Raw genomic sequence first — 27,556 nt, forward strand, 5'->3', positions numbered from 1 at the left:
GGCATTGCGCGCGGTCTGTTTCTAGGTGTCTAGCAACGGTCCAGACAGCCGGCGGCAGCGGGAGCGGTGATCCTCGGCGTCTCTTCCCCACGATTATCCGCCGCTGGGTGTTCACGGTTAATGGTCGCCGGGCTGAAATAGTGAGGAATCAACCCTGAGCCCTGCGCAGAGATATGAGCGGCAGCGGGCGGCCCAGGACCAGCTCGTTTGCTGAGCCGCCAGGTGTTCCGGGAGCCGCCGCTGCGTCCGCCGCCGGATCAGCCGCTGCCGTGGGGAGCAGCACAGGAAAGTCCGGGGTCCCTCAGGCCTCCGGCACCAGCTCGTCGGGATGCTCGAACCTGAAGCTCGCTCGTAAGTTTCCCACCGTCCACCGTTTCTTCGCCGGGGCGCCTCCGACAATTACACGCCGCCCGGCGCCGTTTCCTGTTAAATACACCGGGCTGTAATTCGTGCCACAACCCGGGGGAAGACGTTATCGCTCCCGTGTGGACGCTAACCAGCTCGCTAGCACGCTAACTAGCTAGCATGCTAGCGTCAGGCACTTGTTTTGCGGGCTGTGTTGTCAGACTGCAGCTCGGTCGGAGGGTGTTTTCAGCTCATACCGTGTTAAACTGCATCACTTTAACCGGTTACAACCTCCATTAACCTCACGTTCAATCCGATGCACTGATGTTTTAGCACCAGATCGACATCGGTGGGGTTTTCTCCGGAGCAGTTTTCTCGGGGCTCTGTTGTTCTTTGTGCCCGAGCCAGACTGACATACTTCAACTTGTTGTTGAGGACGTGTTGTCATCCATCGGTCGGCCTCGCCTGGTGAAGGGGGGGGGGGGGTGGGTCACGGTGGAGAGTTGCCTCCTCACCAAGGTCACCTGTGGGGCAAAGGCTCGGCAGCAGCAGGTGGCCGACGCCTGGAGGGTGCGAGGGATGCGCAATCTGCTGGAACGCCAAGGAAGAAGGTTTCCCCCCTCCGTGTGAGGTGATGGAAGTGTAGTTCATCATTATCACTGTGTGCATGTGTGTGAATCATCCATCAGCAGGCAGCAGCGTGTGGCTTTAATGTGAGACTCTGTATGGGAGGTCATCTCCAGTTCAAAGCAGGGAGAAGCTTGTTTCCTCTGGCCCCCTCTGCAGAAATTGCAACAACACTGCCCCAGGCCCCTTTAAGCTCAAATGTCGCCTTCGGCTGTTTCAGATACTCTTATGGATGATTGATGGATACGCTGTCAGGTTTTGGAGACTGGGAGGCTATTTCAAGAGTCAGGCTTAACCTATTTTATGGAGATATATGCTGGAGAGAATGATAAGTACATCTTAACTCGGACGTGGAGCATTAAGGATGATATGTCATATGAAACACTGAAATGTATTTTACGATGAAATGTTTCCAGGTTTCCGACTTGTCCTGCTGTTATAAAATACATCTATGGCCTAAGTCCAGTCTTCTAGTTTGTAATAAAGAGTCCTGGAACTTCATCGGGGGAATGGCACTGTGGCTTGTCGGCCGACCACAGCTTTTCTGTGTGGAGTTTGCATTTTCTCAACGTGTCTTAAGTGGGTTTTCTCCGTCTGGCTTCCTTCCACAGTCCAAAGAGATGCGGGATAATTAAAGACTCTAAATTGGCTTTAAGTGGCTGAGATTGTGAGTGTGAATGATTGTTCGGACCCTGTTTTAACATTCGTCCTGAGCGATCCAGTGTCCTGTCACAGGTGGTCGGTGCTGAACTCACCCACATGTGCTTTGAATTAATCAATGCACTGGTGAAGGAAGATTCTACCCAGTTGTGGGAAAAAAAGGACATCATGATGAGGTGGTCAGTGTTGATATTGTGGTGGTGGCCACAAACAAATCAAGTTGGTGATCAGCTGACACTTTAATGATAAGTTATTTCAGCCAAAGGGAAATGGATCTGGAAATTGTGATGACTTCTGTAAATCAGAAATGTTTCCCACTGCCCATTGTAATGATCATGTCTGCTGTCACAGTGTCCAAGCAGTTGTTCCATTATTCTCTGTGTGTGGAGCAGCTCCAGGGTTTGTCTCATCACCACAGTCTGTCTCTGTGCGATCCAGTTTTGGGAGAGATGCTCGTATTCATATTAAATACACAATTTCATGTCTGATTTTCCCTCTAATGGAACAGTCACTGTGTAATGACTCATGGTTGTCTCTTTGGGAAGTTCAACAGAGACAGAAATGAAAAAACAACATCATGTGATCAACAACAGGGCTTTCTTTCACAGTGCTCATTTCCACAATTGCTTAATTCAAATTTTATGTAAACCACTTTATGCGCTGACAGACATAACCACGATCCACTGTGAAACTGTCACAAGAGCACTATAACTTTTAAACAGTAGATACTTGATGGAAACCTCAGTCCTCCAGCAGACGCTCTCCCTGCAGAGCAGATGTCCTGGTTATATTTGGGAAAGTCTTGCTGCATTAAACTGCATATTAATAAGCCAAACTTCATTCTCTTAAAGTCGCTTGGCTTTAAGATGTGGAGTTCGCTTCAGTACCGTGTTCTTTTGTGTATAAGGAAGTAAATGACACGATGCAAAAATGTTTTTACTCAGTCAATCAACAACTGACTCCGACACTTGCTTTCTTGCTAACAGCCTCTCGGAAGATTTGGGGCAAATATCTGGACTTCAGGGCAGATCTGAAAACAGCTTATGATACATTATTTACTTCCGTCAAGTTTCAAGCCTTTGGAAGTTTATTTTCGGGACTGTAAAAAACTGTCCTGCCTTTAACCTGGAGCCCGTCGTGTTTGTGTCCAGAGGATGAACCCAGTCACTGAGGTAGGGAACTCACTCACACGGTCACTGCAGGTCTCACAGTTTCAGCTGTAACAGATATCACCAGCATGCCTATTGGATGTCCTGCACTCTTTAGTGACTGAGGACAGTTTACTGTGTGTTTGTGTGGACGTACACGGGCACCCGGACATGCAGTTCTTGCAGTAAGAGGGCGACATGAATAAGTGCATTGTGTTGTTTGGTAAACAAAGCAGTAAGTATGTGGACATGCTCAGACTGACAATGATACCACACGATGACAACTACATGGCAAAGGGCTGCTCCGTTATTTATTTAAACACTGATCAGCAGAGGAAAATTTAATTTTCATTGACTTGCAACACTGGAATCCAGAACTCTTCTTCTGCATTAGTATGAAATTACAGTTAATCTGCAATCTGTAAATGAATTGCTCTGTTCATAATGTGGATCTCTGTATTTCGACTACCTTTCAATTACAACCTTTATTATTTCTATTATTCCGCTGCGTATTGTTGAGACTAATGATTTGTTTCTTATTGATTAATCGACCAATTTTGCAGCTTCCGCTCTAACTCTTGAGCCACAGCAGCTCAACTGCAATCATTTATTTCTCCACATGCGAGACGATGAAGTCAGTTATGAAATCGTGTTTTCTTCAAGGCAGGATTTTACTACGTGTGAAAGTTTTCATAGCAGCAACATGTCTGAAGTAAACAATAAATTAGTAAATTGTAATTCTTGTTTGATTTGATTCCGTGTGTTGCTGCAGGATAATATGAAAAAATAATCCTCGTATAGAAGCCTTTCATTACTTAAAACAGTTTATCAGGACAAAGAAGGTGCCTATTCCTGGATTCCTTCCCAGTTTAATTAGTCACAGTGTCTTGAAGATGAACTCCTGTCATTCCCTTCTCCTTCCTTGGAGGCTTTTGTAAAGATGACATCCGTTCACTGGGCTGTCATTAACCTAAATATTCACGGCCCAGATGTGATGGTTGGCTGCAGTGAGCGTGCTGGGTTGGATGTCAGGGGTATTGTTTCGGTTACATTGTGAATAAGTGTCCTTAACTCTTGTGGAGAGGAGCCAGAGGGACCGCAGCCAACTTTAATCCTTCTTATACTTTATCACGTTCTAACACAATAAAGCAATTAAGAGTCTACCTGTTATTACACATGACTGGTGTTCAAATTTAAATATAGGAGATGAAAATAACCGCCCTGTTCTTACCCATGATACACGATGAAGTGACAGTGCTTGTTTCCTAGGAGACAGCGGCAAGGTGACGACAGTGGTGGCCACACCGGGTCAGGGACCAGACCGTCCACAGGAAGTCTCTTACACTGACATCAAGGTGAGCAAGACAACTTAGCACCAGGACCTTCACGGTCATCAGACAAAGCTTTGTCCCTTACATGTAGAAGTGCTGCTGTTCATAACCTCAGCTACTGCTTTAACCAGTATGGAGGATTTTGCTTTAATCAACAGCGTGTTCTTTCAGTTTGAGCTCATGACTTGTTGAATTTCATCAAAATAACTTTTCATCAAAACCCTGCCCTTGCACTCAAATATCTCCTGTTTGCACTTAAATTTGCTCTGATTCTGCTCAAACTGTGCTTGTGCTCAGATATATTGTTGAGTCAAAACAAGTTGTCAATACCGACGTCAGGGAGTAAAAAAAAAATCCCATTATTGATATATAAACCAATATATTTATGTAAAAAGAAACCCGTAATCCCGTAATTTGTCAGATGTCGTTATCATCTGAAGTTTGACATCTTCAAATTGTTTTTCTTGTTTTGTCTCGAATTCACCGGTTGAAGTGTTTTAACTTTCACGATCATCATCTTGCAGGTGATTGGTAATGGGTCGTTCGGTGTGGTGTACCAGGCTCGGCTCATCGACAGCCAGGAGATGGTGGCCATCAAAAAGGTTCTGCAGGATAAGAGGTTCAAGGTAAAACTGTCATGACCGACATATTTGCTTTTCTTTGTTGTGGTAATTTATGTGTGCACGGTTTTCTCTGTCACTTGGTTTATTTATTTTTGTACACTCGTGCGTTTGCAGAATCGTGAGCTACAGATCATGAGGAAGCTGGATCACTGCAACATTGTCAGACTACGTTACTTCTTCTACTCCAGTGGTGAGAAGGTACTTGAGCTCTTTTTGTTTTTCACAAAACACAGATTTGACGAGATTTAGAAAAATTCATTTCAACCAACAAATCAAAAATGCGATTGTACAACTCATTTAAAGTGAATTATATATATTACAAATCTATTTTCTGATAGTACGAACCTTTGACTATTCAAGGAAATTTTAGTTTAACGGGAAATGATATGTGCATGTACTGCACATAAAAGATTACTCATGCACAGCGTAAATAGAAATACCCTGACCATAAAAATGGGAAGCAACCCATTTCTCAAACTCCCAAATACAGTAATTCTACGTTCAATTACTGGAAACATTTTCAGTCTATGTCTTACGTCATAATTCAGTTTGTGTTCAATGCTTCTGTAAATGACTACTCAGAAAGTGCAGGTCATGATGAGCAATGCTTTCACAGCTGCTCTCACACGTGCTCTGAAGTCGGAGGGGCTGAATGTGAGAACGTAAATGTCCTCGTCAGTTGTTCCCGACAAACAAAAACATTTGCACATCATAATTTATACGTCATGTCCTGCCCCCTGCTGCTCTACCTTGGCTCCACCTCTAGTCTGAGTGTTGTGGACATTTTGCTGTTGTTGTGAACGAGTCTGACCCCGACAATCTTTCATTCTTCACACGTGAAAGGCAAAAGAAAATGTCTGTAAAATTGGGTCAGGGCATTTTCAGGATGAGGTTATATCTGAAAACATACTGACTGTCTCTCTCTCTCTCTCTCTGTCTCTCTTTTTGTTTAATGCTGTCCAGAAAGATGAAGTGTACCTCAACCTGGTGCTGGACTTTGTCCCTGAGACGGTCTACAGGGTTGCCAGGCATTTTAACAAGGCCAAGAGCATCATTCCTATCATATATGTGAAGGTAATTTTTATTCACAGTATCACTTAAGAGTTTAGAGTACTCTTACAGTTTTTATTTTGAATAAAAGTGAAATGAAAGTATAAATACACTGATCAAGGTTTACTGAATTTATCAAATGGAAACCCTGTCGTAGTGAAACAAAGCCGTACATAACCATACAGCTGTTGCCATGTTGTCTCTTGATCTTGTGTTCTACCCCCGCAGGTGTACATGTACCAGTTGTTTCGCAGCCTGGCTTATATCCATTCCCAGGGTGTGTGTCACAGAGACATCAAGCCCCAGAACCTGCTTGTCGACCCAGAGACTGCCATCCTCAAACTGTGCGACTTCGGCAGGTGAGTTCTTGTGATTGGTTCCAGTCACTTTGTAACTTTAACTCTGAATAACTATTCTCCCACAGTAGTTCGGCCTTTTCATCGCCCGACTGACCCCTGGACTCTGTGCTGCAACCTTTGTCGTGATGTAAAGTGATTTCTTGTGTTTCCCCAGCGCCAAGCAGCTGGTCCGCGGTGAACCCAACGTGTCGTATATCTGCTCACGGTATTATCGAGCCCCTGAGTTAATTTTCGGTGCCACAGACTACACAGCAAACATTGACATCTGGTCAGCAGGCTGCGTTCTCGCGGAGCTGCTGCTGGGACAGCCCATATTCCCCGGAGACAGTGGAGTGGACCAACTTGTAGAGATTATCAAGGTGACTGTGTTTTTGTGTTTTTCAGGTGTGTGTTGTGTGTGTTGCAGAAAACAGACCTTAAATCAGAACAGTGTGAAGAGATGTGTCTCTCTGAAACGACCAGACTCAGTCCTGTAAACCTCTGTGGGTCCACACAGGCTGTAACTGTGGATATATTGTGACTGTGCTTTTTAAATTGTTGTTATTGTTTCACAAGACAAGTAAAGTAATCACAACACACCCTGATGTTAATGGAATACTTCTCATACTCCCCACACCATCTATTTTCAGGTTCTAGGAACACCAACACGAGAACAGATCCGAGAGATGAACCCAAACTACACAGAATTCAAGTTCCCTCAGATTAAAGCTCATCCATGGACCAAGGTAAAGAAAAACCTGAGGGTGAAAAACCCGAGGGGGAAAAACCTTCCTGGAAACACACGTGGAGTGAATGAGACAGATTCTGTGTCCTGGAATTGAGAAATTATAGTTGTTTATAGTCTGGATTAATTCTTTAGTATAGAGAACGTCAGACAGTAGACTCCATTGTTACGTCTTCAAATATCTCAATATTAATATTTACAATTTTAGAAAACGGACAAATGTTCACAGTATTTATATATTTAGTTATCTGGGATAACTATAATAGTTCTGTATTGTTTCAATGGTCGTTAATGTTTATTTCCTGACATTCCTCACATGGTATGAGACACATTTTATAAAGTAAAATGTAAATGAAGTCCTCTAAAAGAAAGAAAGCCTGTCGACGTGTTGTCGCCCACACAGGCTGTTTAAATCTGCTGGCTGAAGTGTTTTAATGTCCATCTTCTGAAAGTCGATTAACCCCGACACCGACAGAAAAACACGTACAACCACCTGAAGTAGCTCTTCAACATTTACTACCGAGAGGATCGTTTTCTGCTCTACTTTTATTTATTTTTTTACATCCACCAACATTTATACAAAAAGGTCATTGTGGAACTTTCTCTTTCTACATTCACTAAAATAAAACAGCTCATGTAAATAATATGTCAACATTCAGAAGGTAAAACATTGTTTTAATGTAAGACATCACCTACACACAACTTTGAATTGAGGCCATGACTGGTTTCTTTTTAATCATACCTTTTTGTGGCTGCTTGAATCTAAACTGAAACTCCCCTGGTTCTTCAGGTGTTTAAGCCCCGCACCCCTCCGGAGGCGATTGCCCTCTGCTCTCGGCTGCTGGAGTACACACCGGCCTCACGCTTCTCCCCACTAGAGGCCTGCTCACATGCCTTCTTCGACGAGCTGCGCCAGCCCAACACGCGGCTGCCCAGCGGCCGAGAGCTGCCGATGCTCTTCAACTTCAGCACCACAGGTACACGAACGCACATTTACTCATTTAGGATTCAGGGTTGAGTTACAGCACAACACAAACCAGGAGCTACACCATGGATCTGCTGCGTCTCAATGGTTAATTTTTACCTGATTAACAATGAAAAGTTAGATTTCCGTCGCTCCTGGTTGATAAATTGTCGTCACCACATGTTAAGCGAAACACAATGAGGTTGTGTTTGCTGGTTCTGCTCGTCGGGCCGAGCTGCGGCCCCCGAGGAGGTGCAGTGAAGGCAACGCACACTATCCTTTTGTCCAGTGACACGATGACTCACCATTAAACAGAAACTCTTCTTCTATCCTCTGCAGAGCTGTCGATCCAGCCGCAGCTAAACTCGACCCTCATCCCTCCTCACGCCCGCTCTCACACAGCTGCTTCCGCCCACGGTGGGAAACTTATTGTGATTTACTCAGATCTAAGTTGTGATTCCAAGTTATCGCTGTAACTAGTGATTTTACGAATCACTCATAGTTATTTAACCACACGAGTCGTCAGACTTGGTCATGTATGTTGCGGAGCATTCATTCATAAAGTACTTGTTCTCTTCTCCTCCTCAGATGGCACCGGTTCAGATTCATCTCAACACAGTTCAGTACCAGGATCTCTCAACAGCATCTGAAGCAGCTTCTCACCTGCCTGCCAGCCCCACACACACACACGCACACACACGCACGCACACACACGCACGCACACTTGACACACACACACACACACACACTACAGCTTTCCTCTGTGCCGCTTGCTCTCCTCTTAGATGATCTGTTTTTGTACAGTACACACGTTGAACAAACTCGTAGTTCTTTAGCTGCCAGGGTTGAAACTACGGCAGGAGATTGTTACACACACACACAGAGTCGTCTTGCTGCTGCTCAGGTGGTATGTGAAGGTTCAATAGTAGGGGCTGGTCCTCTGTTATATAACCTTTTTTCTTTTTTCTTTTTTTAAATCAACCTTTCCCCCCGTTTTCTTCTTTATATCTGTGTTTATTTATTTGATGAATTGAAATGCATCATGTGAGCTCACCACATTTAGTCGCTACAGCTTTTTCTTTTTTTTTTTTTTTTAGGCTTCTTCCATGTTTTTAAATCGCCTTTAGTTACGTGTTGGACTGCACGCTGCCTGACCAAGACTAGAAATGCCCCCAAGTAGGTCATCAGGGTAACGGATGTTTTTATCTCACTCGGGGCTGGAGAACTGATGCAGGGACTGAAACATTCAGAAATCCTCCAGCCACATTATTCAGTATATATATATATATATACATATATATAGATATATGTATATATATGTGTGTGTGTGTGTGTGTGTAGAGTATACAGCCTGATGTTTAAGCTCAAGTTAAATCTCCAGCTGGTTTATTCCCTGTTGAAGCGGCAGCACCAGGTAGCATTTATCAGTGTTCGGTTGGAGATCTGTTGTATTTGTCTCTGATGTGAATCATGTTCAGTAGCTGTATTTTTAGACTGAACTGGAAATCACCAGACTCTGAGTAACAGCTGTTGCTTCTGTTTTAATCCTGAACTAAAGACGACACGTTCATATATTTAAAAAAAAGAAGAAAAAAAAAAGAAAGCCTGTCAACAGCCGTAAACGGACTCTACGATGGTGGAGTTTTTCATTTCCTCTTTGGACGCATTCACACTCACATATAGAGTAAATAACAGTCACATCAAACCCTGATTGAAATTCCTCCTCGTCTTTTAAAAATGATTTTATGTTTAAATTCATTTTGTCATCAGGAGGAGAGAGGCTGTGCTTGAAAGAACTTCCAGAGGGGAACCCCTCTCGTTCTTCACCAATACTAAATGTACTTAGAGCTGTGAATGTCAGTGGTGAAGGGAGCGTGAATGTGTGGCTCAGCTTAATCACAGTAATATATTCGTTTAGAGACTTTTAATCTTGAGCGAACAAAGCTGTTTGTTCTCTGTTCTACCAAATAAATTGTTGTGCTCAGTGGATTCTTACATGAAGGTTTTAGGCTCCCTGTAATCTTCAATCGGAGACAAATACCGAAGCTCATCTATAATAATTAAGAAATCAACAGACAGCAACACTGATGCCTCCTAAAGAAATTGTTTGTGCAATTTACCTGCTGAAAGAAACTTAACATTAAACTTCCGCCCGTTTTAACCATTCAAAAGAAAAATCTGTTCATTCCTTTTATTCTACATTTACAGTAAATAACAGTTCACTGGTTTTCTTCATGTCACTGAGATGTAATGTGTCAGGGGATGTTCTCAGAAACGTCTGAGGTGTGTTCCGGTAAAACTGGCTTCAGTTTGCTTTTTCATTTTTAGCTCCAAAGATCGAAAGCAACGCTCACAGAACCTTTCAGCGTGATGCCGTCATGCAGGACGTCGTGATAATCATGTCAATTAGAAGTCCGACCTTTTAAATTTGAGTGACTGTGCTGGAAATTAGTTTTAAGATAAATTATTGAATTTAAAGCTTTAAAAAGTGTTGAAACTTTGGAATTCCCCCCGATAACGTTACGATCATTCCTGCTCTGATGTCAGTGCAGAGAGAAATGTTCTGTCCTCACGTCAGGCGTCCTGTTGCTTCAATCGGGATTCATGAATTGAGAAGAGTTAAACGTTTTGAATCGTCGACTTCTTCATCAAACCCGACGAGCGGAAGCTGCAGCGGGAGCAGCCGGTGTTGTAGGAGTAGAGCCGTCGATGCGGAGCACCTGAGAGCTCGTAGAATATATTTGACACCATCGTGTAATTCCTCCTCCTGCTGTTTCGAAACCCCTTTTTTTTTTTAAATCCACATTCATTCTGTATGTGGAGAGCTTTTTCTTTTCCTCCCAGCTGCTTCTGGGATTCAAACTAGCAACCTCCTGTTTGATCGGGTGCGTCGCACTCAGAGCCGTCAGATTCTCTGTGGCTATGAAAAGGTGTGAAACGAACCCAGTGACGAGAATCAAACTTCTTTCTGCATCTCTTAGCGCACATGTAAATATCACTGATTTTTAATTTTCACTCTTTTTACTTTTTATTACAGAGTTTATATCTTATTTTCCTCATTTTCTCTATGGAGCAGTCCTGAGTTTGTGCATTTCTGTAAATACGTTTCTTTTCTTTTTTTCACAATCCAAAATGTAAATACTGCAAAGGAAAAAAAAAAAAAAATAAGAAAAAGAAAAATCAGTCTACTCCGCGTGTTTGTCGATGGTCTTTCTCTCTCTTTCTCTTTCTTGTTCAGTGAAAACTCAGATCTCCTCCCTGGTGGTTTGACCGCTGAACGGATATTGAAAGGGTTCTGTTCCAAATTGCTCTCTTTCTGTTTTGGTTGTGAATATAATAATCTCAACACAATCATGTTAAATGTAAACGGTTGAGACAGACTTTAAATTTCCTCATGTCTCCGTAGTGACCTCCTACTCTTTTATTGTGAATTGTGTCTCTCTCCCAGGAAGCACGACACAATCAGAGAAATGTGAACAAGCTGAAAACAAAAGACAAAAGTTTTTCACTTTGCAGATTTTAAAGTGTAAAATTTAAACCTGCGGTAACTTAATTCATTTAAATCCAGCAGTTGTGGAGCCAAATCTTTCATTTTCAGTTTTGTGTTTCAGCTCTGGATTCGTGTTTTCAGTCTCTGCAGGTCTTTTTGTTTCACAACTCAAACAGACCTCCGTGTGGGAAATCGTTGCAGTTCCCCTGAGAGCAGTTGTCTCTCTTTTTGTTGTTAAAGCTGCAGGTTTGTGTGTTTTCCACCTTCTTCTCACTTCCTCGTCCCTTTGGAACAGAACTCTTAGTTTTGGTCGCCGGTGTTCTCGGATGATTCGTAACGTTAGACCCTCAGATTAGAAATCACACTGTGACGTCCCGATAGTTCTCGACATGGGCATTTTGTATTATCACGTGCTTGGTGGCATTCAGGATTTCTGCTAATAGACACGAGATGGCAGAAATAAACACGTGCGCTGTGAACGGACACATTCACTGTCCCTGTGTTTGTTTCGTTTTTTGACACAGAAAACAAGGTTCAAGCAAAGAGACTTTCAGAAATTGTTCTTTTTTTTTGTGTGTGTCTTTAAATTGTCTGGGAAACTTGAAGAAGGTCACTGCACCTCCACGCGTTGTTGTGTTACTTTGATTTGTTTCACTCCGGTGCTGGTGACGTTGGTCTCCCTCCGCCCTGATGGACTGACGTGTTGGGTGATGGAGGAGAAAGAGAGAGAAAGGAACACAAACCTGTCTGTCTCTGTTCTGTGTGCGTACGATATGGACTCATTTAATGTAATAAAGTGATGAAACTGTGTTTGGGTTGTCTGCTCTCATTCCAAGAGTCCTGAGGAAATGTTTTAGATCTTTGAAGTATTTAACTTTATTCATTATTACATGTTCTACCATAAAATACACCGCAGACAAAGTGACCTCTCCAATTAGATATAGTGGAGTTCAGTTTTAAATTAAGAAAAAAAATACAAAAAGTAGTTTCCAGACATTTAGTTTTCATGTGAAATAGTTGTTTCAGATTTCTGTGTGGTTGAAGTCACACCAGACAGACATGTCCCCTCTAAACTTTTGTTGTGGTTTAATTTAAATTAACTCTTCAGATTATCTAGAAATAAAACGATATCAAACTTTACAGAAAACATTTCACAATCCCTCTAATATGGAATTTTTTTTTTATGCTAGCTCCACTTTCAGCTGCCACAACAGTAGAATTCTGCGTCAGTAGTAAATATATCCACAAGGGTTTATTGCACAGAAATCATTTGTACTTTTGACCCAGAACATTTTACTGAAACTACTTTTATAAGTTTCACTTCATTGCGATTCAAATGAACAGTTCAGAGTTCATACTCCACAGTTTGATTTATACCTTTCATCAGAACACTTCGACCACTAACCTGTGTTTGTGTGAGACAGGAGGAGATAAGTGAGGAGGTTCAACCTTTTTACTACAAACCTGAAGATTCAAATCCTCCCAGGTGAGTCTGAAGTATTTTATCTTTAATACTAAAAGCAGAAAGTTTTGCTTTCGCTCCTTTCTACTTAACTTGTTTGGTTTTATATCTCTAGTCTTGTATTTGAACTTTTACTCTTGCACTGTTTTCACTTATCTGTCTGTCTAGCTTTCTCTTCTATGTGTCTATTCTATTTATTATATCAATTCTATCTATTTATTATTTATCTATTTAATCTACCATCTATTTATTATATTTCTCTATCTATCGATCTACTCTATTTATTATATCTATCTATTCTAGCTAGTTGTTTACTCTATCTTTCTATTATATTTATTCTATCTCTATATTCTGTTCTTTCTTTATATGTATTATATCTCAAATCTATCCATTTTATTTTATCTTTTTATTCTATCTCTCTATCTTTCTATTCTATTTATTCTATCTCTCTATCTTTCTATTGTATTTATTCTATCTCTCTATCTTTCTATTATATGTATTCTATCTCTCTATCTTTCTATTATATGTATTCTATCTCTCTATCTTTCTATTATATTTATTCTATCTCTCTATCTTTCTATCATATTTATTCTATCTCTCTATCTTTCTATTATATTTATTCTATCTCTCTATCTTTCTACTATATGTATTCTATCTCTCTATCTTTCTATTATTTTTATTCTATCTCTCTATCTTTCTACTATATGTATTCTATCTCTCTATCTTTCTATTATTTTTATTCTATCTCTCTATCTTTCTATTATATTTATTCTATCTCTCTATCTTTCTATCATATTTATTCTATCTCTCTATCTTTCTATTATATTTATTCTATCTCTCTATCTTTCTATTATATTTATTCTATCTCTCTATCTTTCTATCATATTCATTCTATCTCTCTATCTTTCTATTATTTTTATTCTATCTCTCTATCTTTCTATCATATTCATTCTATCTCTCTATCTTTCTATTCTATCTATTCTATCTCTCTATCTTTCTATTATATATATATTCTATCTCTCTATTATATTTATTCTATCTCTCTATCTTTCTATTATTTTTATTCTATCTCTCTATCTTTCTATTATATTTATTCTATCTCTCAATCATATTTATTCTATCTCTCTATCTTTCTATTATATTTATTCTATCTCTCTATCATATTTATTCTATCTCTCTATCTTTCTATTTATTCTATCTCTCTATCTTTCTATTTATTCTATCTCTCTATCTTTCTATTTATTCTATCTCCCTATCTTTCTATTATATGTATTTTATCTCTCTATCTCTCTATTATTTTTATTCTATCTCTCTATCTTTCTATTTATTCTATCTCTCTATCTTTCTATTATATGTATTTTATCTCTCTATCTTTCTATTATATTTATTCTATCTCTCTATCATATTTATTCTATCTCTCTATCTTTCTATTTATTCTATCTCTCTATCTTTCTATTTATTCTATCTCTCTATCTTTCTATTTATTCTATCTCTCTATCTTTCTATTATTTTTATTCTATCTCTCTATCTTTCTATCATATTTATTCTATCTCTCTATCTCTCTATCATTTTTATTCTATCTCTCTATCTTTCTATTTATTCTATCTCTCTATCTTTCTATTATTTTTATTCTATCTCTCTATTTTATCCTTTTTATTGAATCTATTTATTCTGCCTCTGAAGGTGCAGTTCGCCTCCTGACCACTCGTGGCGCTGCTCTCTGTGCCCCTCACTCTTTCCGCCCCTCGGTGGTTTCCGCTTCCTTCACACACCGACATCGACACAAAGCTCAGAGGGAGACGCAGCTCGAAGGTAAACAGCTCGTGCGACGTGTTTCTGTTCTTCATTAAAAACCCGCGGCTCGTTCGTCTGTGAGAAAACTTTCACTTCCACCGGAAACGCTTCACTTTCTCCCCCAGCGACATTGAGTCTCTCCGGAACTCGCTCACATGTCGTTAGCTCCCCCGGCTAACAGTTAGCAAGGCGGCGCCGGCTGATCCGAGGCCTGTTTGGACGATGTTGACGTTTTGTGATCGAACTGATCGATTGTTCTTCGTGTTAATCGATGAATGAGTCGATTTCTGTGGCTCCACGTGGGAAACACCATGCAGTTCCGAGTGTAACCCCCCCCACAGGGAAGTCTAACACTCGATCTGCAGGTTTAAAGTATTAGAAACGTGTTGGATGCAGTTTTACTCTGGTTTGTTGTTGAACCGGTTGTAGAAGTGAAGCCTGGGAACGTTTAAACGAGTCAATAGAAATCCTGTGCTGGTCCAGGTTCAGTTTATTGGTGTCAGGTGTGGTTGACAGTAAACGTGTTTGTCAGAGTACTTCTTCTCTGCTGGTGGAGATCTGAAATACTGTGACAGGTATAACTTTGAACCGTGTATTACATTTCACCGTGTGTGGATCTGAAAGTGTCTTTATAACGTCATAAACAACATTAACACGCCTACACCAGTTTAATGACCTAACGATGACACATTAACACAAGGTGAAGGCGCCTGTTTGTGTCAGTCGAGGTTTGGATTCGACTGAAGCTTCGTTTTTGAGTTTTATTTCCCTGATGTTCCGACTGTTAAAGTTTGTTAGTCAATGAGTTCATCGACAGAAAACTGCAGTTCTCCTGCACGCTGTAGTTCTAGTTTCTCAAAGGTCCGGTCGTTGTCTTTAGTGTGAGAGTAAACAGAACCTCTGGGCTTGAAAACATTTCAAGACATTTTAGTTTTTAAGGAAACTGCTTGTAAAAGAATTTGGCTTTTTGTGTCTTTACGCTATTTCTTGACGTTATTTAGGTCAAACAATATGATTGAAGTCTATCATCTATACGAATGGATAAATAGATGAATCTTACACTTCTCTGTTCAAGTCAACACACGAGGACGAGATTGATGTGGTGGAAGTTTTCACAGTTTTAAACCTGTTGTCTCTTTGGTTTTTCTTCCCGCAGGTCAAAGCTGAGGGCCATGGCTCGAGGGCAGCAGAAGATTCAGTCCCAGCAGAAGAACGCCAAGAAGGCAGCAGAGAAGAAGAAAGGTCAGGGCGCCGACCAGAAGACTGCGGCTAAAGCTGCTCTGGTCCACACCTGCCCTGTCTGCCGGGTGAGCACTACACAACTCAACTCAACACAACACAACACAACACTCCAGCATCACGAGTCCTCAGGTTGTAGCTTAGACAGATGTTACCATAGCTCGGTTGTTTTATTCCACTCCTGTGAAACAGACGGTTTCAGTTCATCTGTCAGAGTCAAATGAAGAATATCACACGAGTGAAGCTTCAAATGTTTGTGGTGTTTGCTGGTAAATGACGTGTTTTGGTGAAATAAGACTGTTCGGCACAGATTCAATAAAAAATATGCAGATTTCTGTCAACATTTAAATTTACAAAGACGCAGAAGAACAAGAAAAACAAAGCTTCAGGTCAAATTAGTTTTATTGAAGAACGTATCCATGCTACGGAAGCTTATTGCCTTCACTTGAAAAAAAAAACTCCGGTTTTCCTGAGTAATTTTTTTTTTGCTTTTTTGAATAATTTTTCTGTTTTTCGGACAAATTTTTTTTTTCTGTTTTTGGGACTCTTTTTTTTTTTGGAGGTTAGAGAGCATTTGAAACAAACATATGATAATACATCGATATAACTTAAAGACAGGACTATCTCCCAGTGTCTTTAACCAGATCAAAATAGAACTTGATTAAACTGAACAAGCCGGTCGTGTTTGTTTCCATCACATCGAGCTCTCAGTAAAGGAATGAATGCATCTGTTGTTTCAAATTTTCTCTTAACTTAGAAAAAAAATTTGTCCAAAAAACAGAAAAAATTATTGAAAAAAACAAACCAAAAAATAAATTACTCAGAAAAACCGGAGGTTTTTTTTCAAGTGAATGCAATAAAATGAAAGGAATCCAGGGAAAGTTTAATCTGATCTGTTGTTTTCATGTCAAACATATTTATTAATATAATTTATAGATTTAATAACTTTGCTCCTTGTGTTCAGGTTCTTTTGATGCTTTTAATATATCATGACTCGTTCTTACCTTTCGATCGTAACGTAGTTGAAAGTGTCACAAAGTTTATCATTTATAACCGGAGAGCAATCTTGTCACATGATAAAAAAGTTAAATATCTTTTATTCTTTTTTTCCCTTCAGACTCAAATGCCTGACCCCAAGACTTTCAAGCAGCACTTTGAGAGCAAACACCCCAAGTCCCCGATGCCTCCTGAGCTGGCCGACGTTCAGGCATAAAGGAATCGTCACCTGCAGCCGACCTGAACCCTGGTGAGTCCAACTCGACTCCTGCTGCTCTGCTCGTTATCTGATCGTTATTGTGCAATCACAATAATTTAATTTTGGAACATTTACTATTTAATTTGAAGCTTTTTACTAAAGAACAACAAACACTGGTGCTTGCAGAAACACGATGACCAGAAACTAAACCTTGAGCACCTGAGGGAAGTTGACGGAGAACACTGGGACCTGACACTAATCGTGGACATGGGGACGGACGGAGGGGCGTCGGTGGATGTGTGTGTATGTGCTGTGTACGTACGTGTGTGTTTGCGTAAGAGAAAACAATAACTACGGGGCAGTAGTACACCACCAGCCCATTTTTATATATTTATTGTGTACAACTACCTTGCTATTCCAGATCTGGGGGGAGGGAGCAGAACCAGCAAGATTTCCTGCTAACACTGAACAAAGCTACGCTGTGGCTGATGATGGGGAGAGTTGACAGGTCTGAAAAAGCTACGATGGGAAGTACTCGGTTGTACTTGCACAGTTTGTCGTCCAGAGGAATAAACGGCAGTTTCAAAGCCCCCGCTATAGATTCCTCCACTCCTCCACAGCGGACACGGCTCTGCTGTTGGGTCAAAACATTTGAAAGGGACAAAGCGTTGAAATGTTTGGCGGTTAATGTCCGAGAAGAAGCGACAGACCCAACAGCTTCGCCTCGTCTGTGCTGCTGCTCCACGGGTGCCCTCGCTCAGTAACACCTTACAACAGTACCTCACGTTCGACCGTACAGCAAGTCTCATAACATTTCTGTTTTCTTTTTCCCAAACTCTTCTACTTCTGTGTTTATTTTAGCGTCAACCTCCTCGGCCACTTTCTCTAAATAATCGCTGCAATAATTCCATTTTTGTTTTTTGACGTAGCCTCAAGAACCGAAAACATTTAGATTTAATTACGTAACGGCCAAAAATAATCATTCCCAGTTGTTTCTGGTCAAATTCTCACGAGTAGACAAAGAAACTTCATGAATTTGCTTTCACTGTACTTTCTTTTCTTTTTTTTTTTTTTTTACCCTTTTGAATAAATCAACAATGTATTTAATGTGACTGGTCTTCTCAGTTTTATTTGTGTAGAATGAAAAAAGTATTTTAATGGTCAGTTTCCTGTTTCCACAAGTTAAGATAATGTAAATATGTTTATTAGTTGAATACATTTGAATATTCTCTTCTTATAGATTTATGTTGCAACAACAAAAACAAAACAGGCATCACTAACGGCGTGTTGTGCCGTTTTACATCATTTGCCATCTGCGGAACTGAAACTTGTAAAAACAGTGGTATGTGTAAAAAAGATTTTAATGTTCGATGAAGTTAATATTTAACTGTTCTCGAGAAGTGCTTCAACCTTTGCTCCGAACAGTGGAGCTGACTGAGCTTTAATCTGACGGTCGATCTCAGAGATTTAGATTCAGCGAGAGGACGGATCGAAAATTAATAGTTGGGAACAAATTTCTTGAAAACGTGTGAAAGCTTTTCAGTAAAAATCTGAACTTCAACGTGTCACGTCCACGTCCGGCGGATCAAAGTGATCAAAGGGATCAAAGTGATCCCGGCACAGTGGAATCAGAGTCTGAGGCTGGGTTTAGTTTTGGAACCTGTCATCATAGACACCCGCAGGTCTTCACCACCATGTTCCGATGTTTCTTGAGGATGACGTTGTTTTTGTCGTCGTAGAAGAGGACGGAGATGGGGCTGAGCTTGGTGGGAGCGCAACACGCTTTAGGAACCTCATCCGGCTTCAGGAGGTGAACCTGCCAGTACAGACACAGACACTTTCTGTCACAACTCTTATCACGACGTTCGATCAGCAGAGAAGTTTCTCACGTGTGTCGTCACTACTGACCACTTGCTGGATGAGTGCGTGGTTGGTGGCGTTCATGCAGGAGCCCAGAGGATAGAAACACTCTCCGTCGCAGTAGTAGGCCGAGTATCCGGTCGGAGCCAAAACCCAGTCCTGAGCAGAGCAACACAAATATAGTTTCAGGAAGTTCTTTTCTGATCAGTCGACATAAAATAAGAGATTGTCCAGCGTCAATAAAACACGGGACTGTTTTTATGGAAAGAATAAATCGAATCGATCGTGATGCAAAATGATTTATCTGGTGATTTAAATCTGCTGCTTGAGTTTGAAACTTAACGACTTCCTGTGCGTCTTAAAAAGAAGAGAGTAAGATTCGGAGCTGACCTTCCATCCCAGGTCACTGAAGCTGACGTACAGTTCGTGTTTTTTACACGGCTGACCTCCGTTGTTTGCAGGACTCCGATCTGAAGCAGGAAAAACATCATGTAACCATAATTATCCTGCCAATCACCAACAAAATAAAGGCCTTGAATTACAAATGATTTCCACATTTCCAGTCTTGGTAAAGACACAAAAACAAACATTACAGCGTGAGAACTGAGCTGTAAACCCTCAGAGTGTGGGCGCCTGGAATCTTACTATGAATGCTGGGAACTGGGAGGTCATATTTGGGTTTCTTCCTGCGGGGGTGAGGCTTTACAGCGCGGGGCGGCCGACACGGGACCTGGCTCTCCCTGAAGAAGGTCACCATGAAGGGCTGTTTGGAGCGAGGACCCCTGCGACCCACCAAACCGATCCAGCCTGCGGACAGCGAGCGGTCTGCAGGAGAAACGTCGAATTCAGATTCATTAGTTCAAAGAAACAAACATGACATCTAATGGCTCAGTGGTGCCGCACTCACCCTCCTCGGTCTCCACGTACAGACGGATTCCCAGGTTGCTGCGCGGGTGGAGGAGCCAGTGGTTGGAGGCCGTGGTGACGTCGAAGGCCAACCAGCCCTCCTGTCCTGCCGGCACCGACTGCATGTCCAGCAGCACCAGCTCCGGCTCCCTGACCAGAAATATAAAGAACATTACGATCGATTGAAAGTGAATTTACTTTGACTTCATTAAGATAAATATTCACTAAGACGTGTTGAACCGTGTTAATCTGTTTAAAGGATGATTCATTTAATTTAGGTCTCAGATATGAAGTGATTTTCAAATAATACTTCAAGAAACATCAAATAAACTTGTTTAAAAACTAGTTAAACACACGTTGATGTTCAGCAGGTGTTTACAATCTTATTCTATACATTTGTTAATTAGCACCGAACACAAAGTGGAGCTAAAACCTGTGAGATTATCGTCATGAGTAGTTTTGGAAACATTTTTTTCTCCTGAGGAGAGGACATGAACGTCAGTCACCTCATGGTGGCGCCAGAGGAGAGGTCAGGAGAATCCTCCTCACAGATCTTTAATGTCTGAACCAAAGATTCACGAGAATCCTTCATTTACTGAGGAGGAGAAACTAACGAACACGAAAACTACACATTAAAGTTTTAAAAAACTTCTACAACAATGTTAAACAAATGAAGTCATCACAGATTTAATTATAACAGAGTGTGAGAGGAAAATATTGATTTGTTTTCTTTGTCATTATCTGGCAACTTATCACTCAACACTAAATAATGACGGAGAGAGAAAGATGGAACCTGTGTCTGTTCTCTCGCTGGATCTCGTAGACGGAGATGTGCAGAGTTCTGTTTGCCCTCTGACCCATCGTCAGGGTCTTGTAGATCCGAAACTCTGCCGCTGTCACCGTCTCCCCCTGAGGGAGCGGCGTCAGGTCGAAACGAAACTCCTTCCAGTAGGGACGAGGCTGCAGGAGGTCACGCTCCTGCTCCACTGCAAACACACAGACACACAAATAAATCACAGACACAGACAGAGGTCACACAAACATATTGTTAGATTTTCTTTTTCCATCTTTTGTTTTGCTCCAAAAACTCAAAGATATTAAATTTCATTTCAGTGGCGACGTTATGAAACTCAGAGAGAAACTGGATTTTTATCATCAAGATCTTTGAATGAAATTAAAGTTGAACATCATAAAACTTTAAATCCTGAAACATTAAGAAAAACAACTGGAAAATATTTATTTTTTAATTTTTATTTAACCTGAGGGAGACGCTGCCTTGCTAAAGGGCACACCGGCAGCAGACGGTTCTGTCACGTTCTACTTTACTGTGACAAACGTTCTCGGTTTTAAATCAACAGAAGCAAAAACTAAACAACTCAAGCTGAAAAACAACGAAACCGAAACACGTCAGGACGCAAATGAAGAGAACACACACTCCTGCAGTAAATACACACATCAAACAGTGTGTGTGTGTGTGTGTGTCCTTGTGGAACCTCAGAGGGACATGAAACAGCTTTTGGTAACTGGGTTTTTTTGTACACAAGGACACACAAACACACACAAATGGTGAATATATGATAAATAGAGATGCTGAGGATTGGACACCCTGATGGGTTGGGTGCACTCGTATCATCACGCACACACACACACACACACACACACACACACACACACAGTAATTAGAGACACTTAGTGCTCTGAACCTCAGCAGCTGCTCAGCACACACACCACTAATTGCAGGCCTGCCTGGTATTTTTAGCGTCGCTCCTCCACACCAGTATTTTCATCTCGCTTCGGACCGTTAGCTTTTTTTTTTCCGGTGTGTGTCAGTGGGGCCTTTAATTCTAACCAGCTGTGTGTTCCCATTACATCTGTGTAGGAACACACACACCCACACACATCAACTTACATGAACTACACACACACACACACACACAGATTCAATCAGTTTCAGGAATAGAATCTGAATGTTTCATATCTGCAGATTTGAGGTGATGATTAAAATCTAAATCACACAAGAATGGAAATGATGCGTGTTGTATTCAGGTTGTGAACAAACACACAATGAGCCTGTGGTTATTAACACAGCGGCTGGTTTGTATATTTATTTATTTATATAAATAAAATTTACCGAACAAATTTCCACAAAACTCAACTCAGCAAATTTCTTTTTTTCTCTTTGGTTTTTAAGATTTCCACAGATTTCTCAGAATAATTCATGAGCGTGTGAAGTTTGGTTTGTTTGTCGGCTGTGTTGCGCAAAAACTTTCCACAAAGTTTGGTGGACAGAAGGAACACGGACCAAGAAAGAACTTTTTAAATGATAGTGTGGATCCGGACTTTTGAACTTTTTACATTTACCGAGAGAATAATTATGATTTTTAAAAATCAGGCGTGTTTCAGGGACTGAATTCTATGAGTTTGTGTGTTTTGGTGAAGCTTGATTGAATTTAAAAACACCGGTGTGAAACACAAAACTTCAGTTGAAGGATGAAACCTCAAGAATCTGGACAAAATAAGCAAATTGAGAAATGTTTTAAAATCACTTGAACATCCTGAGACATCTTTTGAGATCCTCTCAGGCTTCATTTAAATAATCTGGATCCAGGAGGAGGCCGCCGGGCCTCGATGGAGGTTTCAGAGCTTCAGCTTCACTTTAATCTGAAGTTGGTTTTACTGGCGTTTGAAGAGCTTCACAGTAAAACAGCTTCGCCGAAGGAAACACTGAGAATCACATGAGTCACCTCTGTTTACAGCATCGTGGTGGGTTCAGGGGATGAAATGTTTCTGCAGTGTTGACTGATAAATTTCAGGGTGTATTTTCTTCTCCATAACACAGAAGACCGTGGAGATGGAAACCTCTAATTTGATGTGAGTTCATTAAAGACCCTGAGCTGAGGCCGTGTTTCCCACGATGAGCAGGACTCCAGAGAGAAGAGCTGCAGGAAGGAAGCCATCGAGACCAGGATGTTTAATTTCGACGCTGTGACAGATTGGCATCACTCGGGCTGCTTACATGTGGAGTTCATACCTTCACACGGACTCTGGTTGATAAAGTCCGACAATGATTCTTGTACTTTTGGGGATAAAAGTGTAAAATATCTTAAATATCAGTTGTCAAACTATTTGTTTTATCATGAAACCTGAAAGTTGTTTTCAGGTTTATATATTTTCATCTGACTGGTGAACAGACAGAAAGGTTTCTCTGAATATATCAGATTTTTTTCCATATTTTCTCTGGAAAATGTGGTGAAAATGTCAAAAAATCCAAAGTTACAGAAACTGGATTCATGATTTCTTTCTATGATCATCTGTCCAGAGGTTTTGACATAATCTTGGTGACGAAAAAACAACCGGACAGAGGTGAAAACTTCACGGAGATTAAAACATCTGGGAGTAAAAATCCAAACTCTTCTGGTTGAGAATCAAATTCTCCAACGTCACATTTTTAAAGAGTTGTTTATCGAACATGACGCGGAGCGGAGGACTTTGGGTTGAAATGGAAACCCACTGCAGTGACACTGGTTTGAATTCTCTCTGTGGCGGTAAATGATTGTGGCACAGAAACTAAAATGGCAGCAGGGACATGTCGGTGTCATCGGGTTCACGCAAAGTAATTTCATCTCCTCGGAGTTTACGTTTCGATGCCAAACCACGAAGTCAAAAACTGCTCTGTCACTCAGAAGAGAAGATCCGGATCCTCTCGAAGACAAGAGATGGAAGGAGAGGTCGATGATATCGTGGATTCATGTTGGATCATTAAACAAGAAGCTGCGTGAAGTTTAAAAATTAATCTGCTGCTTCGAAGCTAATGAACTTTTTTCTGTTTGGATAAAACTCAATGAATCATGAATCAAAGTTAATGAAACAACTTTTATCACAGTTTCTCTGGAAATTCTCTGAACTGAGAAAAAGTAAAACTCAAAACTCAAAAACTAGATGAAGAGGTTTTCATTGTTTGTTTGTTTGTCTCTTTGTCTGTTTGTTTGTTAGTTAGTTAGTTTATTTGTTTCATTGTCTCTTTGTTTGTCTCTTTGTGTGTTAGTTAGTTAGTTAGTGTTTGTTTGTTTGTTTGTTTGTCTGTTTGTTTGCCTGTTTGTTTGTTTATGTGTTTGTTTGTCTGTCTGTTTGTTTGTTTGTTTGTTAGTTAGTTAGTTTGTGTTTGTTTGTTAGTTATTTTATGTGTTTGTTTGTTAGTTATTTTATGTGTTTGTTTGTTAGTTATTTTATGTGTTTGTTTGTTTGTTTGTTAGTTAGTTTATGTGTTTGTTTGTCTGTTTGTTTGTTAGTTATTTTATGTGTTTGTTTGTTTGTTTGTCTCATTGTCTGTTTGTTAGTTTGTTTGTTTATGTGTTTGTTAGTTAGTTTGTCTGTTTGTTTGTCTGTTTGTTTGCCTGTTTGTTAGTTAGTTACTTGGTGTGTTTGTTAGTTTATTTGTTTGTCTCATTGTGTGTTTGTTAGTTAGTTTGTTTGTCTGTGTTGCTCTCATTGAACCTATTTATCCTTATATTGATGTTATTGTTATATAATGTGTTATTGTTGTAAAGTGTGTATGAGCATATATTTTATCTGCTGCAGCTGAATTCACTTAAACATCTGATACCTGCTGATTTTACACTGATGCATTATGGGATTCTGTTACTATCCAGTTTTTCATTTCTCATCAAATCTTTTTGAGAATCTAAACTTCGTCAGAGATTAATTTGAGGTCTTGAGGTTCCGACCAGATAGAAAACAATTCCCCAGGACCCTCGTGTATATTTCCCTCAGAATCATTTGACTTAACCTATTTGTTTACACTTCACACGGACCCCGGGGACCACGGACCTGTAGAGATCTTCCCCCTGCACCTTTAACCAAGTGACTGACTCACTAGGACCCGAAGGGAGGAAACACGACTCACCCACGTTGACGAAGCTCATCACGGTGTCGGCCTCGCTGACCACCGTCCCCAGCGGTGGCGTGTGCGTGCTGAGGGTGGGCAGGGCTGCGTGGTTGACCTGAGCCAACCTCTCTGCCCCCCCGAACCTCCCCATGCCTGCTGCGTTCAGGATGATTTCATTCCCGTCGTCCTCCCCGTCAGCTGACATGGCGTGGTAGAGGTCCAGCATGAAGAGCGGCGCCGAGGAGGGCGGACGCAGCGGCGGGTGGGGTCTGGGTCGTCCGGGCAGACCCAGGATGGACAGGATCTCCTTCTGCATCTCCTTCTTCTCGCGGCCGCTGAGCCGCCGGAAGCTGGAGTGGACCACGGCCTCGGCCTGCTGGCTCCACAGGGAGAGCAGGAGGAGCAGGGGTAAGAGGAGCAGGGTCCTGCGGTGGAGGAGGCCGCCGCTGATGCTCGAGTGCTGCCTCTTCATTTTGGTGCAGAGACAGGAGAAGCTGCAGGAGACGACTGAGGCCATCACTGTGGTTTCTCCTCTAGAATCAAGACTTCATCCAGGTCCAGAGTCCAGGAAGCTCAGTGTCCTCGGATGAATCCTGCGTTGATTTATCCCCGACGTGTTTAGAGGAGAGATTCTGGACAGGACGTGTTTACAGCCTTAAACCGCCTGTTTATCTTTCCCTCCCCTCTTTGCCTCCCTCGCTCCTTCTCCGATCTTAAAGGAAAAACCCTCCTCGCCCTCTGATCTCCCTCACCCCTCAGCCGAGCAGCAGGAGAAACTCAGATCATGAACGAGGACGAACCAGATCCCAAACAGAAGATGTGACCTCTGAAGAAGTTCGAGCAGGTGCTGCAGAGATCAGAGGTGAAATATGAGGAGTTCTCCTCGTCCTCTCGGGGAAATAAAGTCGATCACACCTGCAGTGAGTTCAAGCCACAAGAGAGCAAACCACTGCTGGAAGCTTTTACCCAGTCATCCCTCAGCACGCAGGGCCGCTCCCCACCCACACGTCTCCAGATGTCTTCCTTAATCCAACGTATATATAAAAACGATAACTCCAGGAAATTGTTTCCTGATTGTCGTCCTCCAGAGAGGCCGCAGGTTTCCTCCTGCAGTCCTGAAGTGAGCGGCAGCTCGTGTGCACACACTCGGCTGCAGAGTGCAAGAGCAGAGCTGTGCAGTGTGAGGGAGTTTCCAGCCTCTCCCTCTCTTTCAAGTCTTCAAACTCTCTCTCTCCCTCTCTCCTGCTCACATCTCATCATCACTCCTCCCAGTGGTCTCTCCGGGAGACCTCATCCCTCTCTCGCCTCTTTACCTCCACCCCTCTATCTTTTCATCCTCTCATGACTGCCTCCTTTCATAGAGGATCAACGCTGGGTCTCAGGCGGAGGGACAGATGTGCAGTGAAGGTTTCTGAGCTTTAAGTGGATTTTATTTCCTTACTAACAAGTCAAATATCTTATTAAACGTTAATTTAACAGCTAAAATAGAAAAGAAAGATAAAACAGGCAAAGTTAGAGTTTTGGAATAATTTCTGGTTTATTAACTAATCTTGGAGCTTTAATGTTTAGTTTGTATGTTTAGTATGTAGATGATGTATTTACATGTATGTTCAGTACGTTATTGTGCCAGTAAACAAAGTATTTATCGGAATTTTAATCAAGAAAATGACAACTTTTGTCCTTTTTCATCATTTGAATGGAGTTTAATGAAAAACTTGAGATTTTAACTTTTATTTTTAGCATCATAAGGATATGATTTATGGTGATATTCATATTTTTGACCCTCATAACCTTTTTCTACATTTGTCACTTTTCCTTTGGCAACACTAAAACCTTCAAACCTCTTCACACTCAGTGAAGTTTGTTCTTCACCGAATGGAAAACGTCAGACTTCTGCCTCGCCCTCAAATTTTAGGAAAAAAGAGGCCTTCTGCTGTGAAGTGGTAGTTTTTGCGTTGCACAGTGTAAAAACGTTTCCCGTTGACACGTTCATTAGTTTACTGAGCTTTCCCTGCAGCAGCAGAGCTAATGCAAACACGCTCAGTACACGTGTGTGTGTGTGTGTCTGGACGAAAAGGACTGGGAGGGAAGAAATGACTCAAATATAGTAGTGAGGTCGAGGCCTGTGCCAGCTCGTGTTTGTGTACTCGTCTCTTCAAAGCCGCCTGGTACTTGTGGTCACTTTGAAAGGCATGAATAACACTGACCAAACCAAACTGACCACGGTTCATTCTGTCCGGGCCCAAAGGGCGAGTCCCGAATGCCAGGAATTAACGCTCTGCCCATTTTTGTTTTTCTTTTCCCTGCACATCTGCAGCCTGAGGAGGTTTTTGTCTGGAGAGATAATGGTGAGAGGAGAATGAGAGGATGATGAGGGAGTGAATTAAGGAGGAGTGGCGGAAAATTAGAAAGAAAAAAGAGGGAGCCGAGTGACCTTGAAACCAAATCAAACCAATGAAAAGGAAAAACGACGGAGAGAGAGAGAGACGTGGTGCAACAAGGGTGAGGACTGTCATCAGAGAGAGAGTCTGGGATGACAGATGGACGACAGGACGGAACAGAGATGGGATGTGTGTGTGTGTGTGTGTGTGTGTGTGTGTGTGTCTGTGTGTGTGTGTGTGTACAGTACACACAGCTGCAGAGGTTGGACTCAGATCTCATCATCTCCGGTGGAACGACAGAATAAACAGGACGTTATTTTCACGTCCTCTATCTCACACAGATTGACACTGTGATTAAGAAATTAGAAAAAGACAAATAACCCAAGATTGAAATGATTAAAGTAACTTCGAGCCTCCACCTCCTGCGTTCACCTCCTCACCGTTCAACAGAGGAGAAGATCCAGCCGGGCGTGTCCTTATCGCCTCACAGGATAATTACTGAGAAATGTCCGG

General features: G+C 41.5%; 3 protein-coding genes across 5 annotated transcripts; 2 read left to right on the plus strand and 1 right to left on the minus strand.

The window, feature by feature from the left end:
- On the plus strand, window positions 1-12,131 carry gsk3aa (glycogen synthase kinase 3 alpha a). Its single transcript, XM_020104627.2, has 11 exons — window positions 1-351; window positions 4,050-4,135; window positions 4,636-4,737; window positions 4,849-4,932; window positions 5,698-5,808; window positions 6,013-6,143; window positions 6,298-6,502; window positions 6,773-6,868; window positions 7,658-7,844; window positions 8,171-8,248; window positions 8,420-12,131. Exons 1-11 carry the CDS (start codon window positions 174-176, stop codon window positions 8,479-8,481), a joined length of 1,320 nt encoding a protein of 439 aa, XP_019960186.1. The 5' UTR covers window positions 1-173; the 3' UTR covers window positions 8,482-12,131.
- On the plus strand, window positions 12,131-18,118 carry zgc:91910 (Zinc finger protein 706-like). 2 transcript variants are annotated; one of them, XR_011239530.1, is made up of 6 exons: window positions 12,131-12,807; window positions 14,467-14,595; window positions 15,734-15,884; window positions 16,934-17,062; window positions 17,198-17,325; window positions 17,433-18,118. XR_011239530.1 is itself a non-coding variant. In XM_069516056.1 (5 exons), the coding sequence occupies exons 3-4, from the start codon at window positions 15,750-15,752 to the stop codon at window positions 17,027-17,029; spliced, it is 231 nt and encodes a 76-aa protein (XP_069372157.1). In that variant the 5' UTR covers window positions 12,131-12,807; window positions 14,467-14,595; window positions 15,734-15,749; the 3' UTR covers window positions 17,030-17,062; window positions 17,198-18,118. The 2 variants fall into 2 exon arrangements, 1 of the variants encoding a protein (XP_069372157.1); XM_069516056.1 differs by having other exon boundaries at window positions 17,198-18,118.
- Window positions 18,114-27,026, minus strand: bmp8a (bone morphogenetic protein 8a). 2 transcript variants are annotated; one of them, XM_069516055.1, is made up of 9 exons: window positions 26,835-27,026; window positions 26,009-26,014; window positions 24,681-25,108; window positions 20,571-20,763; window positions 19,779-19,927; window positions 19,517-19,696; window positions 19,262-19,341; window positions 18,920-19,030; window positions 18,114-18,827 (listed from the first exon to the last, which is right to left on the minus strand). In XM_069516055.1, exons 1-9 carry the CDS (start codon window positions 26,891-26,893, stop codon window positions 18,678-18,680), a joined length of 1,356 nt encoding a protein of 451 aa, XP_069372156.1. In that variant the 5' UTR covers window positions 26,894-27,026; the 3' UTR covers window positions 18,114-18,677. The 2 variants fall into 2 exon arrangements, with proteins under 2 accessions (XP_069372156.1, XP_069372155.1); XM_069516054.1 differs by lacking the exons at window positions 26,009-26,014; window positions 26,835-27,026 and having other exon boundaries at window positions 24,681-25,528.
- Window positions 27,027-27,556: the final 530 nt, after the last annotated feature.

The sequence above is a fragment of the Paralichthys olivaceus genome, chromosome 20 (assembly GCF_024713975.1).
Source record: "Paralichthys olivaceus isolate ysfri-2021 chromosome 20, ASM2471397v2, whole genome shotgun sequence".
Classification (NCBI taxonomy): Eukaryota; Metazoa; Chordata; class Actinopteri; order Pleuronectiformes; family Paralichthyidae; genus Paralichthys; species Paralichthys olivaceus.